Source organism: Diabrotica undecimpunctata, chromosome 4 (assembly GCF_040954645.1).
Source record: "Diabrotica undecimpunctata isolate CICGRU chromosome 4, icDiaUnde3, whole genome shotgun sequence".
Lineage (NCBI taxonomy): Eukaryota > Metazoa > Arthropoda > Insecta > Coleoptera > Chrysomelidae > Diabrotica > Diabrotica undecimpunctata.
This window is the reverse complement of record NC_092806.1, coordinates 46,328,611-46,345,871: the sequence shown is the minus strand read 5'-3', so window position 1 is coordinate 46,345,871 and position 17,261 is coordinate 46,328,611. Positions and strand designations below refer to the sequence as shown.

The 17,261-nt window shown below is 30.7% G+C and overlaps 1 protein-coding gene across 7 annotated transcripts in view; it reads right to left on the bottom strand.

Annotated features, from left to right (window-relative positions):
- Nucleotides 1–291: 291 nt before the first annotated feature.
- Nucleotides 292–17,261, bottom strand: part of LOC140439483 (uncharacterized) — a 40,953-nt gene continuing 23,983 nt past the window's right edge. The window contains exons 3-5 of one of the 7 annotated variants that reach the window (XM_072529424.1): nt 12,201–12,302; nt 7,313–7,414; nt 292–3,199 (exon numbers count right to left, since the gene is read on the bottom strand). In XM_072529424.1, the coding sequence (XP_072385525.1) occupies nt 2,256–3,199; nt 7,313–7,414; nt 12,201–12,302 (1,148 nt within the window). In that variant the 3' untranslated portion in view covers nt 292–2,255. Of the gene's footprint in view, nt 3,200–3,253; nt 7,415–7,471; nt 12,303–17,261 lie in introns of those variants that run through there. The other 6 variants (XM_072529426.1, XR_011950635.1, XM_072529427.1 and 3 more) reach the window with 6 other exon arrangements.

Genomic DNA, 17,261 nt, shown 5'->3' with positions numbered 1-17,261 from the left:
CTAACAAATTTAGCAGGTCCTAAAAAGATAGTTCCGTGGAAGAATCATCATCATCAGTGGCATTACAGCTCGTTATGAGCCAAAGCCTTCTTCAGAACAATCTTCCATTCGCCCCTGTCTCTGGTAACTCTTCTCCATGCTTTAACTCCGATGCATTTTAGATCATCCTCTGTTATCTTGATATCTAAGTTTTGGTCTTCCCCTGGCTCGTCTTCCCACTGGTCCTCTTCGGTCGAAAATGTTTCTCATCGTTGCATCTTCATCTCGCCTAATTACATGTCCTATCCATCGCGCGCGCCACAAACCCTGTTCTTGGACTCCTCCATATATTTTCCTTAGAATTTTTCTCTCGAGACGTTTAAGCAATTCTTGGTCATTCTGTGTAAGTGACAAAGTTTCTGACCCGTATGTTAACACTGGCCTTATTAGTGTTTTATATATGGTAAATCTAATTTTTCTGGGTAGATTTGGGGCCATCTGTTTCCTCAAGCCATAATAGCACTTATTGGCAAGCACTATTCTTCTTTTAATTTCTTCGCTGACATTGTTGTCTTTGGTCAGCAGCGAGCCCAGGTAGACGAAGGTGTCCACACCTTCCAGTTCCAGATCATCAATTAATAGTCTAGGTATCTGATTGCCTGATCTAGTTCAATACATATACTTGGTTTTCTGTGCGTTTATTTTTAATCCCATTCTCAGTGTAGACGCCCTTAGTGATCGAAATGCTTCGATCAGAGATTCTGTGGACCTAGCAATAATGTCTATGTCATCTGCATATCCGACCACTTGTACAGATTTCTTAAAGATGGTGCCATTCGTATTAATATGGCACTCTCGAATTACTTTTTCTCGTACAAGGTTAAATAAGAGACACGACCGTCCATCTCCCTGTCTCAGTCCATTTTTACAATGGAACGGTCTTGAAAAGTCGTTTTGTGAGTGTAAGTTCCGTTAGTTAAACAAGAAATTCCACCATAGTCTGTAGGAGATTTGTCTGTTGACTCAGTCGTATGTCGAACTCAAGCGTTTTCTCAAGAATCTGCCTGACTGTGAAGATTTGATCCGTTGTTGATTTATTGGGTCGGAAACCGCACTGGTAGTTCCCAACTATTTGTTCAGTATAGGGGATTAATCTTCTGTACAATACGTTGGACAATACTTTATATGCCACGTTAAGTAGGGTGATGCCTCTATAATTATCATACACCATCATATCTCCCTTTTTATGAAGAGAGTGCATTACACCAAATTTCCAGTCTTATATTGGTTATCATTATAAAAAGTGGGCTTTTATTTGCATTTTAATTGTAAGCAGAATCTTTATATTGGAATAATTAATAGAGAAAGAGTAATAAATAAATAGGGTAAATAAATCGTATCGTAAGTTTAAATTCCCGTTAGAAGTGGTTTCAAGCGTGAAGTGATTTTGTCAAATAATTTATAAACAAATAATAAATTTTTGGCGAAAATATATATAAAAAAAAGACATAGTACTTTTAAAGTTTATTATAGAGTGTATAAACATTTGCAAACAAGTGTTAGTGCGTTAATTGTTCGGTATTTGGTAAAAACTGTTGTTTAAATACTTTGAAAACGCAATTTCACAACCAATATTTATTTAAAAACAGTACAAATTCGCATGAATTGGTTCGGTAATGCTACTAAAGTATATACAGACCGGAAGAAAAACCGATGAAAAACTAGAAGAAATTTTTAAAAGGCCGAAAGAAAATTCAACGAAACCTCAGAAATGTTAAAACTTAAGTCAGATGAGATATATACAAAAACCGATGGAAAACTCGAAAATCTTTAAAGTAAGTGCGAAGAAGTTTCTCGAACACTTAATAAACTACAGAAAAATGTAGACAAAAGAGGCGTTATTGGGCATCCACGTTCTCACCAGAGATATTAAGATCTAACTGTTGATGTAGATACCTACTTTGCTGACTACGAGAAAGCATTTTTGACATTATTAAAGACTGGAATTAAATCTTTATTTTTAATGACATAGGTTTGGATGGACGAGACATTAGGATAATGGCCTGCTTGTCCTGTCGGGCAGTTTTTCCTAATCTTACAGCTAATATTACAATTAAGGGTCAGAGGTACGAAGAATTTTCTAGTATGAGGGGAGTTCGTAAGGAATAAGCTAATTATCTAAAACAAATTTCATATTAAAAGGGATTTTCACCAACGTGCATTTTCAAATGTCTTTTCAAATTACATTTCCTAGTAAATTGCTTAAAACAAATTTATCATTCAAAGGATTTTTTACCAGTATGTCTTTTCAAATGACTTTTCAAATAAGATTTTTGAACAAATTGCTTGAAACAAATTTTGCACTCAAAAGATTTTTCACCAGTGTGCGTCATCAAATGAATTTTCAACCCACTTAAATAAGAAAAGCGCTTTAAACAAATTTCACATTCAAAAATTTTTTCACCAGTATGTGTTTTCAAATGACTTGTCAAATTATATTTTTGAACAAATTTCTTAAAACAAATTTCACATTTAAAAGGTTTTTCATCAGAGTGTATCCTCATATGTCTTTTCAAATCATTTACTTGAATAAAGTGCTTAAAACAAATTTCACATTTAAAAGGTTTTTCACCATTGTGAATTTTCAAATGACTTTTCAAAGTACGGTTGTGAGCAAATTGCTTAAAACAAATTTCACATTTAAAAGGTTTTTCACCAGTGTGTATCCTCATATGATCCTTCAAATGACATGTTTGAAAGAAGTGCTTAAAACAAATTTCACATTTAAAATGCTCTTCACCAGTATGCATTTTCAAATGACTTTTCAACTGACATTTATGAGTAAATTGCTTAAAACAAATTTCACATTCAAAGCGTTTTTCACCAGTGTGCATTTTCAAATGACTTTTCAAATTACATTTTTGAGCAAATTGCTTAAAACAAATTTCACATTTAAAAGGTTTTTCACCAGTGTGTGTTCTCATATGTTTTTTCAAATCATTTGCTTGAATGAAGTGCTTTAAACAAATTTCACATTTAAAAGGTTTGTCACCAGTATGTATCCTCAAATGTATTTTTAAATATCTAGTTTTGGAAAAAGATTTGGAGCAAATCTCACATTTGATTAGGTTTTCTGTAGTGTCCTGCTGGATATATTTTTCATTGTTAGAAAAATCTTCAGGTAATGTTTTCTGAATTTTATCCCCCCTCCGTGAAAGGCCTAAAATAAAAACAGAAACATAAACATTCAAGTTTTATACATCATCAAAAATACGAGTATTACAGTCAATGAATTTTTTGATCTTGATTTGAATAGTTTTTACATAAAAAGCAAACCCAATATTTCACAAAGAGCGTTCCACAATCGGTTTATTGAGGGAATAATTTGGTGAGAACATATTTTCTCATTTTGAATTTGAGAATATAACCTAATGTCTATGTGCAAATTCCCTAAACAAATTTCACGTTTAAATAGTTTTTCACGAGTATGCATCCAAAATTTTATTCATTTTCACATGAAAAGATTTTTCACCAGTATGCATCCTCTAGAGAGCAGTAACGTTACTGTTGACCTCAACTGTGAATATGTTGCGACAATTTATAGCAAAATTTTCCATTAGTCATCGCTAAATCTGTACGCATCTAGAACGTGTGTTTACTTATTCAGTGGTATTCAATATTTTTCTAGAAATTACTTATATTTTGGTTATCATTACAAATAAGTGGGCTTTTATTTACATTCCAATTGTAAGCAGTATCTTTATATTGGATTAATTAATAGAGGAAGAGTAATAAATAAATAAGGTAAATAAATCGTATTGTAAGTTTAAATTTCCGTGAGAAGTGGTTTCAAGCGTGAAGTGATTTTGTAAAATAATTTATAAACAAATAATAAATTTTTGGCGAAAATATAAATAAAAAAGACATAAGTAGTACTTTTAAAGTTTATTATAGAGTGTATAAACATTTGCAAACAAGTGTTAGTGCGTTAATTGTTCGGTATTTGGTAAAAACTGTTGTTTAAATACTTTGAAAACGCAATTTCACAAACAATATTTATTTAAAAACAGTACAAATTCGAATTTATTGGTTCGGTAATGCAGCTAAAACATATAAAAACCGGAAGAAAAACCGTTGAAAAACTATAAGAAATTTTTAAAAGACTGAAAGAAAATTCAACGAAACCTCAGAAATGTTAAAACTTAAGTCAGATGAGATATATACAAAAACCGATGGAAAACTCGAAAATCTTTCAAGTAAGTGCGAAGAAGTTTGTCGAACAGTTAATAAACTACAGAAAAATGTAGACAAGAGAGGCGTTATTTGGTATCCAGGTTCTCACCAGAAATATTAAGATCTAACCAAAGAATATAGACGCTTATCGTCTAGCCAAAAGAACCAAAGAATATAGACGCTAAGCGTCTATCTTCTTTGATCTAACTGTTGATGTAGATACCTACTTTGCTGACTACGAGAAAGAATTTTTGACATTGTTAAAGACTGGAAGTAAATCTTTATTTTTAATGACATAGGTCTGGATCATGGTACAATGAATACACAAGGTATGATACATAATGTTCCAAAATCGGTTCGCTTTCGCGCATGACGTAGTCAAGATCGCTTATTCCCGCAACATTTGAATGCAGTTGTATAGGAAAGACTTTTAATTTTAAGTTTTTTTATATAATTTGGCTAATTTAATTATAGTAATTATAAAGAGATGATACAATTATGATATTATAATATTTATCCTTTATAAAACATAGATATCCTTTATAAGGCAAGTTTTAATTATCTTTTATTACACGTAGGTACAGGTTAATTAACTTATACTCCAGAGTTCGATATTTCAGATGTTTAAAAAGATACAGAAAAGTGGTAATGGAGGTACACAAAATTTGTACGTATATATACCTACTGAACTAAACACAAAATCAAAATATATAATGACAAAGTCAACTTTATTTATATCGAATGAGCTAGCTGGCCATCGAATATGAGTGTAGTGAGGGCACACAATATTGCACAACATTTAAAATGACATTTTTGTAATATTCACACATAAAATTATCTTGGTATTGTTTATAATAATGATAACATTGTATATTTTAATAATGATAACATGATTTAACAAAGAAAAATATGTTATTTTGGAAGATGCTAAATTGATTTCCTCCGAAACAGTTCTTATTGCAAATTGCATAGCAGGCTGAGGCTAATTTCTTACTTAACAAATCGATATGAAAAAATCATTAAGGTTTCATGACTAATAATTAATAAAAATAAAGATTTAGACTTACGTCGTTGACCTAGAAGTAGTAAAAAGCTGCTCAACATACTTTTTGGACTCTCTGTGTTCGCCTCCTTGTACGCGTTTCTTTTGGTTGGTTAAAAGGGTAGCCGATGTTGATTTAGGCAAATAAAGACTAGGTACTGCCTCAGGTTTGAGTTTTAGACCCTTTTTAGAAACGTAATTTAAAAGTTCCTGTTGTAGATTTCTTTGGTAATCTTCAGTTTTAAAATGTGTATAACAAATTCTTGCAGTATTACAATTAAAATTATCCTATCTACAACAAGATATAATCCACAGTTTTCTGGTCACGCTATCTTTAGGAAATGTATGAAACCTAAAGATTTTATCTTCATTGTCACTATTGCAACAAGCAATTGCACAGCGTACTTTGAAAAAGGTACAAAACCAGATATACAATGGCAAATAACTATTATATACTATACAGTATAAATAAATAGTAACTAAACACCATTTGTATAAAGACACAGTCATATATAAGCATATATCAAAATTATTTTTCTATTATAAAATAGATGACTCAGTCAGTATTAAGATACTTTAAAATATATTTATTATCTCATAACTTGCAATTTGCAATAGTCACCATTGATAACCGATATTATTGTTGAACTTTTGTTTTTATACAAGCTTTCTGTCTTGCCGCTGTAAAGTCGTCTGAAGTCGATATTTATTGTGTTTTGCGTTTGAACTAATTTGTGTCTTATTTTCATATTATTATATTGTTTAATAAGTAAATTTTGCATATAATAATCGGTAGGTTATAGTAATGTGTATATTTTTTATTTTACTAAATTTCATTATAACTCATCTAAAAAACCATATTGAATTGTAAAACAGATTTTTCTATATTGTACTCTATTTTGTTTTTATTTCAGTAAAACTGCTTGGAAGTGAGTGACAGTGAATCAGAATAAGCAAATCTACTACTATTTACCTATTCACAGTATTTCCTCTGCAGAAAATTTTTAAATTTCAAGGGATTTGCATACAAAAAGAGTACTTATATTATTACTATATGTATGAAAACAAAAAAAAATTTTGCCTGAATCTCTAAGAGAAGTAAAGGTTTTACGCTACTGAAAATATATTTTTTATTCAATTATAACCAAAACAAAACATTTAAAAAAAAATTAGATCACTTTTTAACCATAATTTCAAAATTAATGTGTACGTTAAGCTGTAATAATGGGTTCGAGGTGGTTCAGGCGATCTTAACTACGTCACACTCCTGGGCCAGCTGTCAAATGTCATGCGCAATATCATACCTTGTGTATTCATTGTACCATGGGTCTGGATGGACGAGACATTAGGAGAATGGCCTGCTTGTCCTGTCGGACAGCTGACAGCTAATATTAGAATTAAAGGTAAGAGGTACGAAGAATTTCCTAGTATGATAGGAGTTCATAAAGAATAAGCATATTGTCTAAAACAAATTTCATATTAAAAATGTTTTTCACCAACGTGCATGTCTTTTCAAATTACATTTCCGAGTAAATTACTTAAAACAAATTTCTCATTCAAAGGATTTTTCACCAGTGTGTCTTTTCAAATGTCTTTTCAAATTAGATTTTTGAACAAACGGCTTTAAACAAATTTCACACTTATAAGGTTTTTCACCAGTGTGCGTCATCAAATGATTTTTTAACCCACTTAAATTAGAGAAGTGCTTAAAACAAATTTCACATTTAAAATGCTCTTCACCAGTATGCATTTTCAAATGACTTTTCAACTGACATTTATGAGTAAATTGCTTAAAACAAATTTCACATTCAAAGCGTTTTTCACCAGTGTGCATTTTCAAATGACTTTTCAAATTACATTTTTGAGCAAATTGCTTAAAACATATTTCACATTTAAAAGGTTTTTCACCAGTGTGTGTTCTCATATGTTTTTTCAAATCATTTGCTTGAATGAAGTGCTTTAAACAAATTTCACATTTAAAAGGTTTGTCACCAGTATGTATCCTCAAATGTATTTTTAAATATCTAGTTTTGGAAAAAGATTTGGAGCAAATCTCACATTTGATTAGGTTTTCTGTAGTGTCCTGCTGGATATATTTTTCATTGTTAGAAAAATCTTCAGGTAATGTTTTCTGAATTTTATCCCCCCTCCGTGAAAGGCCTAAAATAAAAACAGAAACATAAACATTCAAGTTTTATACATCATCAAAAATACGAGTATTACAGTCAATGAATTTTTTGATCTTGATTTGAATAGTTTTTACATAAAAAGCAAACCCAATATTTCACAAAGAGCGTTCCACAATCGGTTTATTGAGGGAATAATTTGGTGAGAACATATTTTCTCATTTTGAATTTGAGAATATAACCTAATGTCTATGTGCAAATTCCCTAAACAAATTTCACGTTTAAATAGTTTTTCACGAGTATGCATCCAAAATTTTATTCATTTTCACATGAAAAGATTTTTCACCAGTATGCATCCTCTAGAGAGCAGTAACGTTACTGTTGACCTCAACTGTGAATATGTTGCGACAATTTATAGCAAAATTTTCCATTAGTCATCGCTAAATCTGTACGCATCTAGAACGTATGTTTACTTATTCAGTGGTATTCAATATTTTTCTAGAAATTACTTATATTTTGGTTATCATTACAAATAAGTGGGCTTTTATTTACATTCCAATTGTAAGCAGTATCTTTATATTGGATTAATTAATAGAGGAAGAGTAATAAATAAATAAGGTAAATAAATCGTATTGTAAGTTTAAATTTCCGTGAGAAGTGGTTTCAAGCGTGAAGTGATTTTGTAAAATAATTTATAAACAAATAATAAATTTTTGGCGAAAATATAAATAAAAAAGACATAGTACTTTTAAAGTTTATTATAGAGTGTATAAACATTTGCAAACAAGTGTTAATGCGTTAATTGTTCGGTATTTGGTAAAAACTGTTGTTTAAATACTTTGAAAACGCAATTTCACAAACAATATTTATTTAAAAACAGTACAAATTCGAATTTATTGGTTCGGTAATGCAGCTAAAACATATAAAAACCGGAAGAAAAACCGTTGAAAAACTATAAGAAATTTTTAAAAGACTGAAAGAAAATTCAACGAAACCTCAGAAATGTTAAAACTTAAGTCAGATGAGATATATACAAAAACCGATGGAAAACTCGAAAATCTTTCAAGTAAGTGCGAAGAAGTTTGTCGAACAGTTAATAAACTACAGAAAAATGTAGACAAGAGAGGCGTTATTTGGTATCCAGGTTCTCACCAGAAATATTAAGATCTAACCAAAGAATATAGACGCTTATCGTCTAGCCAAAAGAACCAAAGAATATAGACGCTAAGCGTCTATCTTCTTTGATCTAACTGTTGATGTAGATACCTACTTTGCTGACTACGAGAAAGAATTTTTGACATTGTTAAAGACTGGAAGTAAATCTTTATTTTTAATGACATAGGTCTGGATCATGGTACAATGAATACACAAGGTATGATACATAATGTTCCAAAATCGGTTCGCTTTCGCGCATGACGTAGTCAAGATCGCTTATTCCCGCAACATTTGAATGCAGTTGTATAGGAAAGACTTTTAATTTTAAGTTTTTTTATATAATTTGGCTAATTTAATTATAGTAATTATAAAGAGATGATACAATTATGATATTATAATATTTATCCTTTATAAAACATAGATATCCTTTATAAGACAAGTTTTAATTATCTTTTATTACACGTAGGTACAGGTTAATTAACTTATACTCCAGAGTTCGATATTTCAGATGTTTAAAAAGATACAGAAAAGTGGTAATGGAGGTACACAAAATTTGTACGTATATATACCTACTGAACTAAACACAAAATCAAAATATATAATGACAAAGTCAACTTTATTTATATCGAATGAGCTAGCTGGCCATCGAATATGAGTGTAGTGAGGGCACACAATATTGCACAACATTTAAAATGACATTTTTGTAATATTCACACATAAAATTATCTTGGTATTGTTTATAATAATGATAACATTGTATATTTTAATAATGATAACATGATTTAACAAAGAAAAATATGTTATTTTGGAAGATGCTAAATTGATTTCCTCCGAAACAGTTCTTATTGCAAATTGCATAGCAGGCTGAGGCTAATTTCTTACTTAACAAATCGATATGAAAAAATCATTAAGGTTTCATGACTAATAATTAATAAAAATAAAGATTTAGACTTACGTCGTTGACCTAGAAGTAGTAAAAAGCTGCTCAACATACTTTTTGGACTCTCTGTGTTCGCCTCCTTGTACGCGTTTCTTTTGGTTGGTTAAAAGGGTAGCCGATGTTGATTTAGGCAAATAAAGACTAGGTACTGCCTCAGGTTTGAGTTTTAGACCCTTTTTAGAAACGTAATTTAAAAGTTCCTGTTGTAGATTTCTTTGGTAATCTTCAGTTTTAAAATGTGTATAACAAATTCTTGCAGTATTACAATTAAAATTATCCTATCTACAACAAGATATAATCCACAGTTTTCTGGTCACGCTATCTTTAGGAAATGTATGAAACCTAAAGATTTTATCTTCATTGTCACTATTGCAACAAGCAATTGCACAGCGTACTTTGAAAAAGGTACAAAACCAGATATACAATGGCAAATAACTACTATATACTATACAGTATAAATAAATAGTAACTAAACACCATTTGTATAAAGACACAGTCATATATAAGCATATATCAAAATTATTTTTCTATTATAAAATAGATGACTCAGTCAGTATTAAGATACTTTAAAATATATTTATTATCTCATAACTTGCAATTTGCAATAGTCACCATTGATAACCGATATTATTGTTGAACTTTTGTTTTTATACAAGCTTTCTGTCTTGCCGCTGTAAAGTCGTCTGAAGTCGATATTTATTGTGTTTTGCGTTTGAACTAATTTGTGTCTTATTTTCATATTATTATATTGTTTAATAAGTAAATTTTGCATATAATAATGGGTAGGTTATAGTAATGTGTATATTTTTTATTTTACTAAATTTCATTATAACTCATCTAAAAAACCATATTGAATTGTAAAACAGATTTTTCTATATTGTACTCTATTTTGTTTTTATTTCAGTAAAACTGCTTGGAAGTGAGTGACAGTGAATCAGAATAAGCAAATCTACTACTATTTACCTATTCACAGTATTTCCTCTGCAGAAAATTTTTAAATTTCAAGGGATTTGCATACAAAAAGAGTACTTATATTATTACTATATGTATGAAAACAAAAAAAAATTTTGCCTGAATCTCTAAGAGAAGTAAAGGTTTTACGCTACTGAAAATATATTTTTTATTCAATTATAACCAAAACAAAACATTTAAAAAAAATTAGATCACTTTTTAACCATAATTTCAAAATTAATGTGTACGTTAAGCTGTAATAATGGGTTCGAGGTGGTTCAGGCGATCTTAACTACGTCACACTCCTGGGCCAGCTGTCAAATGTCATGCGCAATATCATACCTTGTGTATTCATTGTACCATGGGTCTGGATGGACGAGACATTAGGAGAATGGCCTGCTTGTCCTGTCGGACAGCTGACAGCTAATATTAGAATTAAAGGTAAGAGGTACGAAGAATTTCCTAGTATGATAGGAGTTCATAAAGAATAAGCATATTGTCTAAAACAAATTTCATATTAAAAATGTTTTTCACCAACGTGCATGTCTTTTCAAATTACATTTCCGAGTAAATTACTTAAAACAAATTTCTCATTCAAAGGATTTTTCACCAGTGTGTCTTTTCAAATGTCTTTTCAAATTAGATTTTTGAACAAACGGCTTTAAACAAATTTCACACTTATAAGGTTTTTCACCAGTGTGCGTCATCAAATGATTTTTCAACCCACTTAAATTAGAGAAGTGCTTAGAACAAATTTCACATTCAAAGGTTTTTGAATTACCACCAGTATGTCTCTTCAAATGACTTTTCAAATGAGATTTTTGAACAAACTGCTTAAAACAAATTTCACATTTAAAAAGGTTTTCACCAGTGTGAATTTTCAAATGACTTTTCAACTGCCATTTATGAGTTAATTGCTTAAAACAAATTTCACATTTGAAATGCTCTTCACCAGTATGCATTTTCAAATGACTTTTTAAATGACATTTATGAGTAAATTGCTTAAAACAAATTTCACATTCAAATGGTTTTTCACCAGTGTGCGTTTTCAAATGACTTTCCAAATTATATTTTTGAGCAAATTGCTTAAAACAAATTTCACATTTAAAAGGTTTTTCACCAGTGTGCGTCCTTAAATGTTTTTTCAAAACACCTGCTTGAATGAAGTGCTTAAAACAAATTTCACATTCAAAAGGTTTTTCCCCAGTATGTCTTTTCAAATGACTTTTCAAATTAGATTTTTGAACAAATTGCTTAAAACAAATTTCACATTTAAAAGGTTTTTCACCAGAGTGTATCCTCGTATGTCTTTTCAAATCACTTGTTTGAATGAAATGCTTAAAACAAATTTCACATTTGAAATGCTCTTCACCAGTATGCATTTTCAAATGACTTTTCAAATGACATTTATGATTAAATTGCTTAAAACAAATTTCACATGAAAAGGGTTTTTCACCAGTGTGCATTTTCAAATGACTTTTCACATTATATTTTCGAGAAAATTGCTTAAAACAAATTTCACATTTAAAAGGTTTTTCACCGGTGTGTGTCTTCAAATGTATTTTCAAATGACTCGCTTGGACGAAGTGCTTAAAACAAATTTCACATTCAAACAACTTTTCATCAGTATGTTTTTTCAAATGACTTTTCAAATTAGATTTTTGAACAAATTGCTTAAAACAAATTTCACATTTAAAAGGTTTATCACCAGTATGTATCCTCAAATGTTTTTTTAAATAACTTGTTTGGGAAAAAGATTTGGAGCAAATCTCACATTTGACTAGATTTTCTGTAGTGTCCTGCTGGATATATTTTTCATTGTTAGAAAAATCTTCAGGTAATGTTTTCTGAATTTTATCCTTCTTACGTGAAAGACCTAAAATAAAAACAGAAACATAAACCTTCAAATTTTATACATCATCGACAATACGATTATTATAGTCAAAGAATTTTTTAGATCTTGATTTGAATAGTTTTTATATGAATAATTTTAACAAGCAAACTCAATATTTCACAAAGCGCGTGCCACTAATGGTTTATTTAAGGAATAATGTGGTGGGAACATATTTTCTCATTTTGAATATGATAATTTAACCTTTATTTATTTGTTTTTACGCAAATAAAATATTAATTTATCCTGTCCGACAGGACAAGCAGGCTATTATCCTATCCTAATGTCCCGTCTATCCAATTTAAAATAGAGATTAACTTCCCGTCTTTTACAGTGTCAAAAATGATTTCTCGTAGTCGACAAAGCAGGTATAGGTCGTCCCAAACCCTTCTTTCAGTGCGTCATAGTTGATCGAATTCTCTCTAACACATTAAGCTAGAAGTGATCGAAAAAAAACGTGAGTCTGTGATTATTTTACATAGAACTTAGAAAATTATTTATCGTAAAGCTAATTCTACTTACGGATGTATAATTGGTTGGAGTTTAGAATAAGCTAAATGGATATCCAATCAATGATGCGCATAAATATAATTTGACGCAGATTGTCTCGATCGTGACAGTACTTTCACAATGTCAACTGATAAAATGATAATTGTCATTCCAGGTTAGTATTATCAGACATTTTACAGTGAAAATTTAATTTTGTGTTTATTGTCATAAAAATATTTTAAATATGCCGAGATATATCGAGAAAGAACAAAGACTAATATTAAAATTATTAAATTATTTTCAATTAGAGAAAGAGGGATTACGATCCTGCAACTGTCAAATTTAACTAAAATATCATGCAATAATTCTCGACATTCTTAAAATCCTATATGACCCTGAAGCTATTTTCTTGTGGCATTTTAAATTAATTACTATTTAAATGGAAATAAGCCACAATTAAAGGTTAAAATACGTTTATTGACGTTTCAATTTCCACTTCGGTAAACGTATTTTAACCTTTAATTGTGGCTTATTTCCATTTAAATAGTAATTAATCCTATATGACGTCAAAATTAGTGACGCACTGAAAGAAGGGTTTGGGACAGACTGTATGTATATGTATACATATATATATATATATATATATATATATATATATATATATATATATATATATATATTAGACCTAGAGCTAAGATTAATACTATTACCGGAATTAATATTAAACTCAACAACACAGCCGCGTCGATTATCATTGCACTAAGCTTTCGACATCCTGTTCGATGTCTTCTTCAGGGCTTCCAAGGTCTCAGTCTCCCGAGCCCCCAGACACTACTACATTGATCACTAGTCAATGCATTACTGGTGCTGAAATTAGAAGACGGGTCATTTATACCGTCGATGGTGACTTTGTTTGAGTGGAGGTTGGCGTGGGGGTTAGCGTGGGGATTGGTGCGGGGTTTGGCGCGAACATTTCTGATAGTAGAACAATCTGACTCTTTTATTGAGAGAATTTGGCCTTTTTTCAATTTCTATTGCTTCTCGGATAATTCTTGGTTTATAGAAGCGGATGAGGGCTATGGTTCTGGAGTTTTCAAAATCAATTTTGTGACCTGTATGAAGATGTTGTTGACTTAGAGCTTAAATAGAGTGGGAATTGCGAACAGAAATGGAATGTTCATAAATCATATTTTGGATTCTACGATTTGTTTGGCCTATATAAGATCGAGGGCAGTCAACACAAGTTCATTTGGAATGTTGTCTTTGATTGATCGGACAAAAGATGAAAGTTTTTGTTGGAGGGTAAATATTGTCTTTATTCCTTTTGATTTTAGAACTTTCAAACAAATACTGCATATATTATGGTGGAGAGGACCACTTCCACGAGAATTCTCCTTGTCTTTGTCCCCGGACCTCCTATGTTTGGCATGATCTTTGTTAGCGCTATTTTTATCTGATCGGCTTTTGTTGCAGCATATATTTTGTGTTTACCGAAGCTTTGTTTGTTGTCCCGCCAAGATATTTGACTGTCTTGACAGATAGGATACTTTCTCCTAACAAAGCGAAGGATATTTATACTCTCTCGTTCTTAAGCCCTTAAAGTTTATGGCCTTCTACTTCTGTATGGCTAACAATCTACAAGAAATCTTCAATATGTCATCTTTAGTTATATTAATGTTCCTGTCTAAAATAATTGCTCACCAAGTTCTGCAGGTATGGGGGAATTTCCATTTCTTCTAATAGTCTGATGATTTGCCTCAGCTCCTTGGTGAATGCGTTCTTCATTTCCAGGAAGATTACCACCATCCACCTACCCCTTCATACTTATTTCTCTTTTACTAACCTGTTTATAGCATCTATGCCAGATCTGCTTTTTTGGCAAAATATATAGAGCAATTTTGATATCAATGATCATAATATATGACTGTGGTTTTATTTTAAAATTCTATTTCTCTAAAAATATGCACATCATAAGAGTTAATAAATTCTGGTTTACAAAAAGGATATTGGACTGACAGACAAAAAGAATATGGACTACCAAAGTCTGACGTCACAATGGGCGGGACTTAGAAAATCTTTCCAAACATTTCTAATTCCTGTTTATTTGGCCAATAAGAAGTTGAAAATATTGGTTTTTTAATTATGTGAAGAGTGAGTAAGGACTTTTGGTTATGAACATTCATTATGTGCGATTGGTATTATTTATTGTTCGTGAATTTGTAAGGTAAGAATATCAAAGTATTAAGATACTTGACGTAAGTGAAACAGTTTAAACTTAAAATTAGTTATTTATATCATTGTTCTATTATAGCAGAGCTCTGAAAATGGCTTTGTAAGGCGAAAACGCTCAGCTAAGGATTAAATTGTTTACACACTTCAAAAATACCACACCTTTTTCCATTATTTCATTAAGATATTTACTCTAAAAGTTAAAGATTATTATTATAAGGTTATCTAATGTTTGATTAAATCTTTAATTCTTTTTTTACTGTATTTCAAGATATTTTGTTGTTGTTTTTATCTACTAAAGTCGTCAGAGATGAAAATGCCACTGAACCTCTAAAAATTATATGAACAACAAGAATCTGTACGCGGTAGAAAAAAATGTTTCAAATAAAATATGCAGCTGAGATAATTTTAAACAAAAATGCTTATTAGCACTTTTTTAGTAGAATGAACCGTTCTCTCAAAAACAACGGTTGAAGCAAAATTTATAATTTATATTTATATGAGGCGCATAGTGCAAGAGTGGCCTAACTAAAAAAAAAAATGATATTTGAGTTAATAACACCAAGTGTTAGTATTTGTAATAATCTATCATGTGCAATAGTGGCACACATCGATTTGATTAAAATGCCGGTAGAGGAATGATCAAGGTCACTTTGGTGTATTATGATTTGTTGACAAACGGTCGTGCAGTAATAGCCCAACGTTCATGCCTGTCGATGTGTTTCAGTTTCTCGTTCGTGTGCACTAGTGGCATCGAGTTAGAATCTATGGAGAGGGCATCACGTATCTAAAAACGACCTCACTTCGGCCATATCGTTAAGATTGTTTTGACACTTTTGACAGATCGTATATATTTGTTTACGTTTGTTGTTTTTCGAATATTTTTAGTTTTATAATGCTTTTATAGAAACTGTAATATTATGTTGTGATAGTGCATAATAATGGTTTCTTGTTCTCAACGTAGTTGCGGTAGCAGAAGCAATGTTAATAAAAAATCTTCAGGAATAACGTTCTACATGTTAGTATACAAATATGTATACAAAGTAATGGCCCGTACTTCAGAGAATAAATTAATAGTATTTGACTGTATTAATTTATCTTTATGTATAATATATCGTGTTTTTAGTGTTTACCGCGGGATAAATAAATCATAGTTTATTAAAAATGAATTGCACTTTTTTAGATTATGATTAAATCTTCTGAATAACTACTCATATTTTTATAGTATTTTTATATTATTGAGTCCGACCATGATCCCACCGCCATATTGGTATCATCGTTAGCCACGCCTACCTACGCCGTTTTTAATACACACGTTAATATGCTCATAGCTTCTCCATAGATTCTAACTCGATGACTAGTGGCCTATCTCTTAACCTTAAAATTATTATTTGATTTTTAACAGCTCGTGTACGCTTTAATTTAGTTATTTGGAAGTTGTTATGGATATTCCATCCACATTAGGTAAATATATAATTCACATAACTTTCCTAAGTAAATATTAAAAAGTCGATATATTGTATTAAGATGTTAAAAAGTATATATTAATACACGCCTGAATTATTGTAACTTATCTCTTTAAGGCAAAAGCAATAATACTTTTGATGACAGTGATGTCTCTAGTATTGATGAGCCATATGCAAATTCAGGTTCCAGTTACCATCCTTCTGATATGGAAGAATCATCAAATGAAAAAAGTACAGGTATTTTATTATTATTATAATCATTTGCAAGAAACTAATATACTTTGTTTTAGGTGAAAATAAAAATGTATTGGTGACTGATCAGAATTTACAAAGCAATTTTCAGTATAACGATATTGCGAATCCTGGAGAAATTCTAAGAAATAAGAAACGTGGTGCTCGCCGAAAATTTGCAGATAAAAATCAATGGCAACGTAATATAAGAAAAAAATTACGAAATATTGGACGTGAGTTTACAAACTCTAAGGGTAATGTAGTTGCTGCAAAACAGTTTGATGCATCAGACTGTCGCTGTTTTAAAGAACTCCATAAACTCATTACTCTTATTAAACAGCGTGAAACTATGTTTAAAGATTTTTATGAACTCCCTAATTATGATTTGCAGACATCTTACTTATGTGGCCAAATCAAACTTACTTCAAAATTAACCAATACTGCTCAAAGTGACTCCAGAAAATACACACGACAATATTATTTGACATGGCTAGATATTCCAGTTTGCAAGGAGTTTTTTTTTTAAATC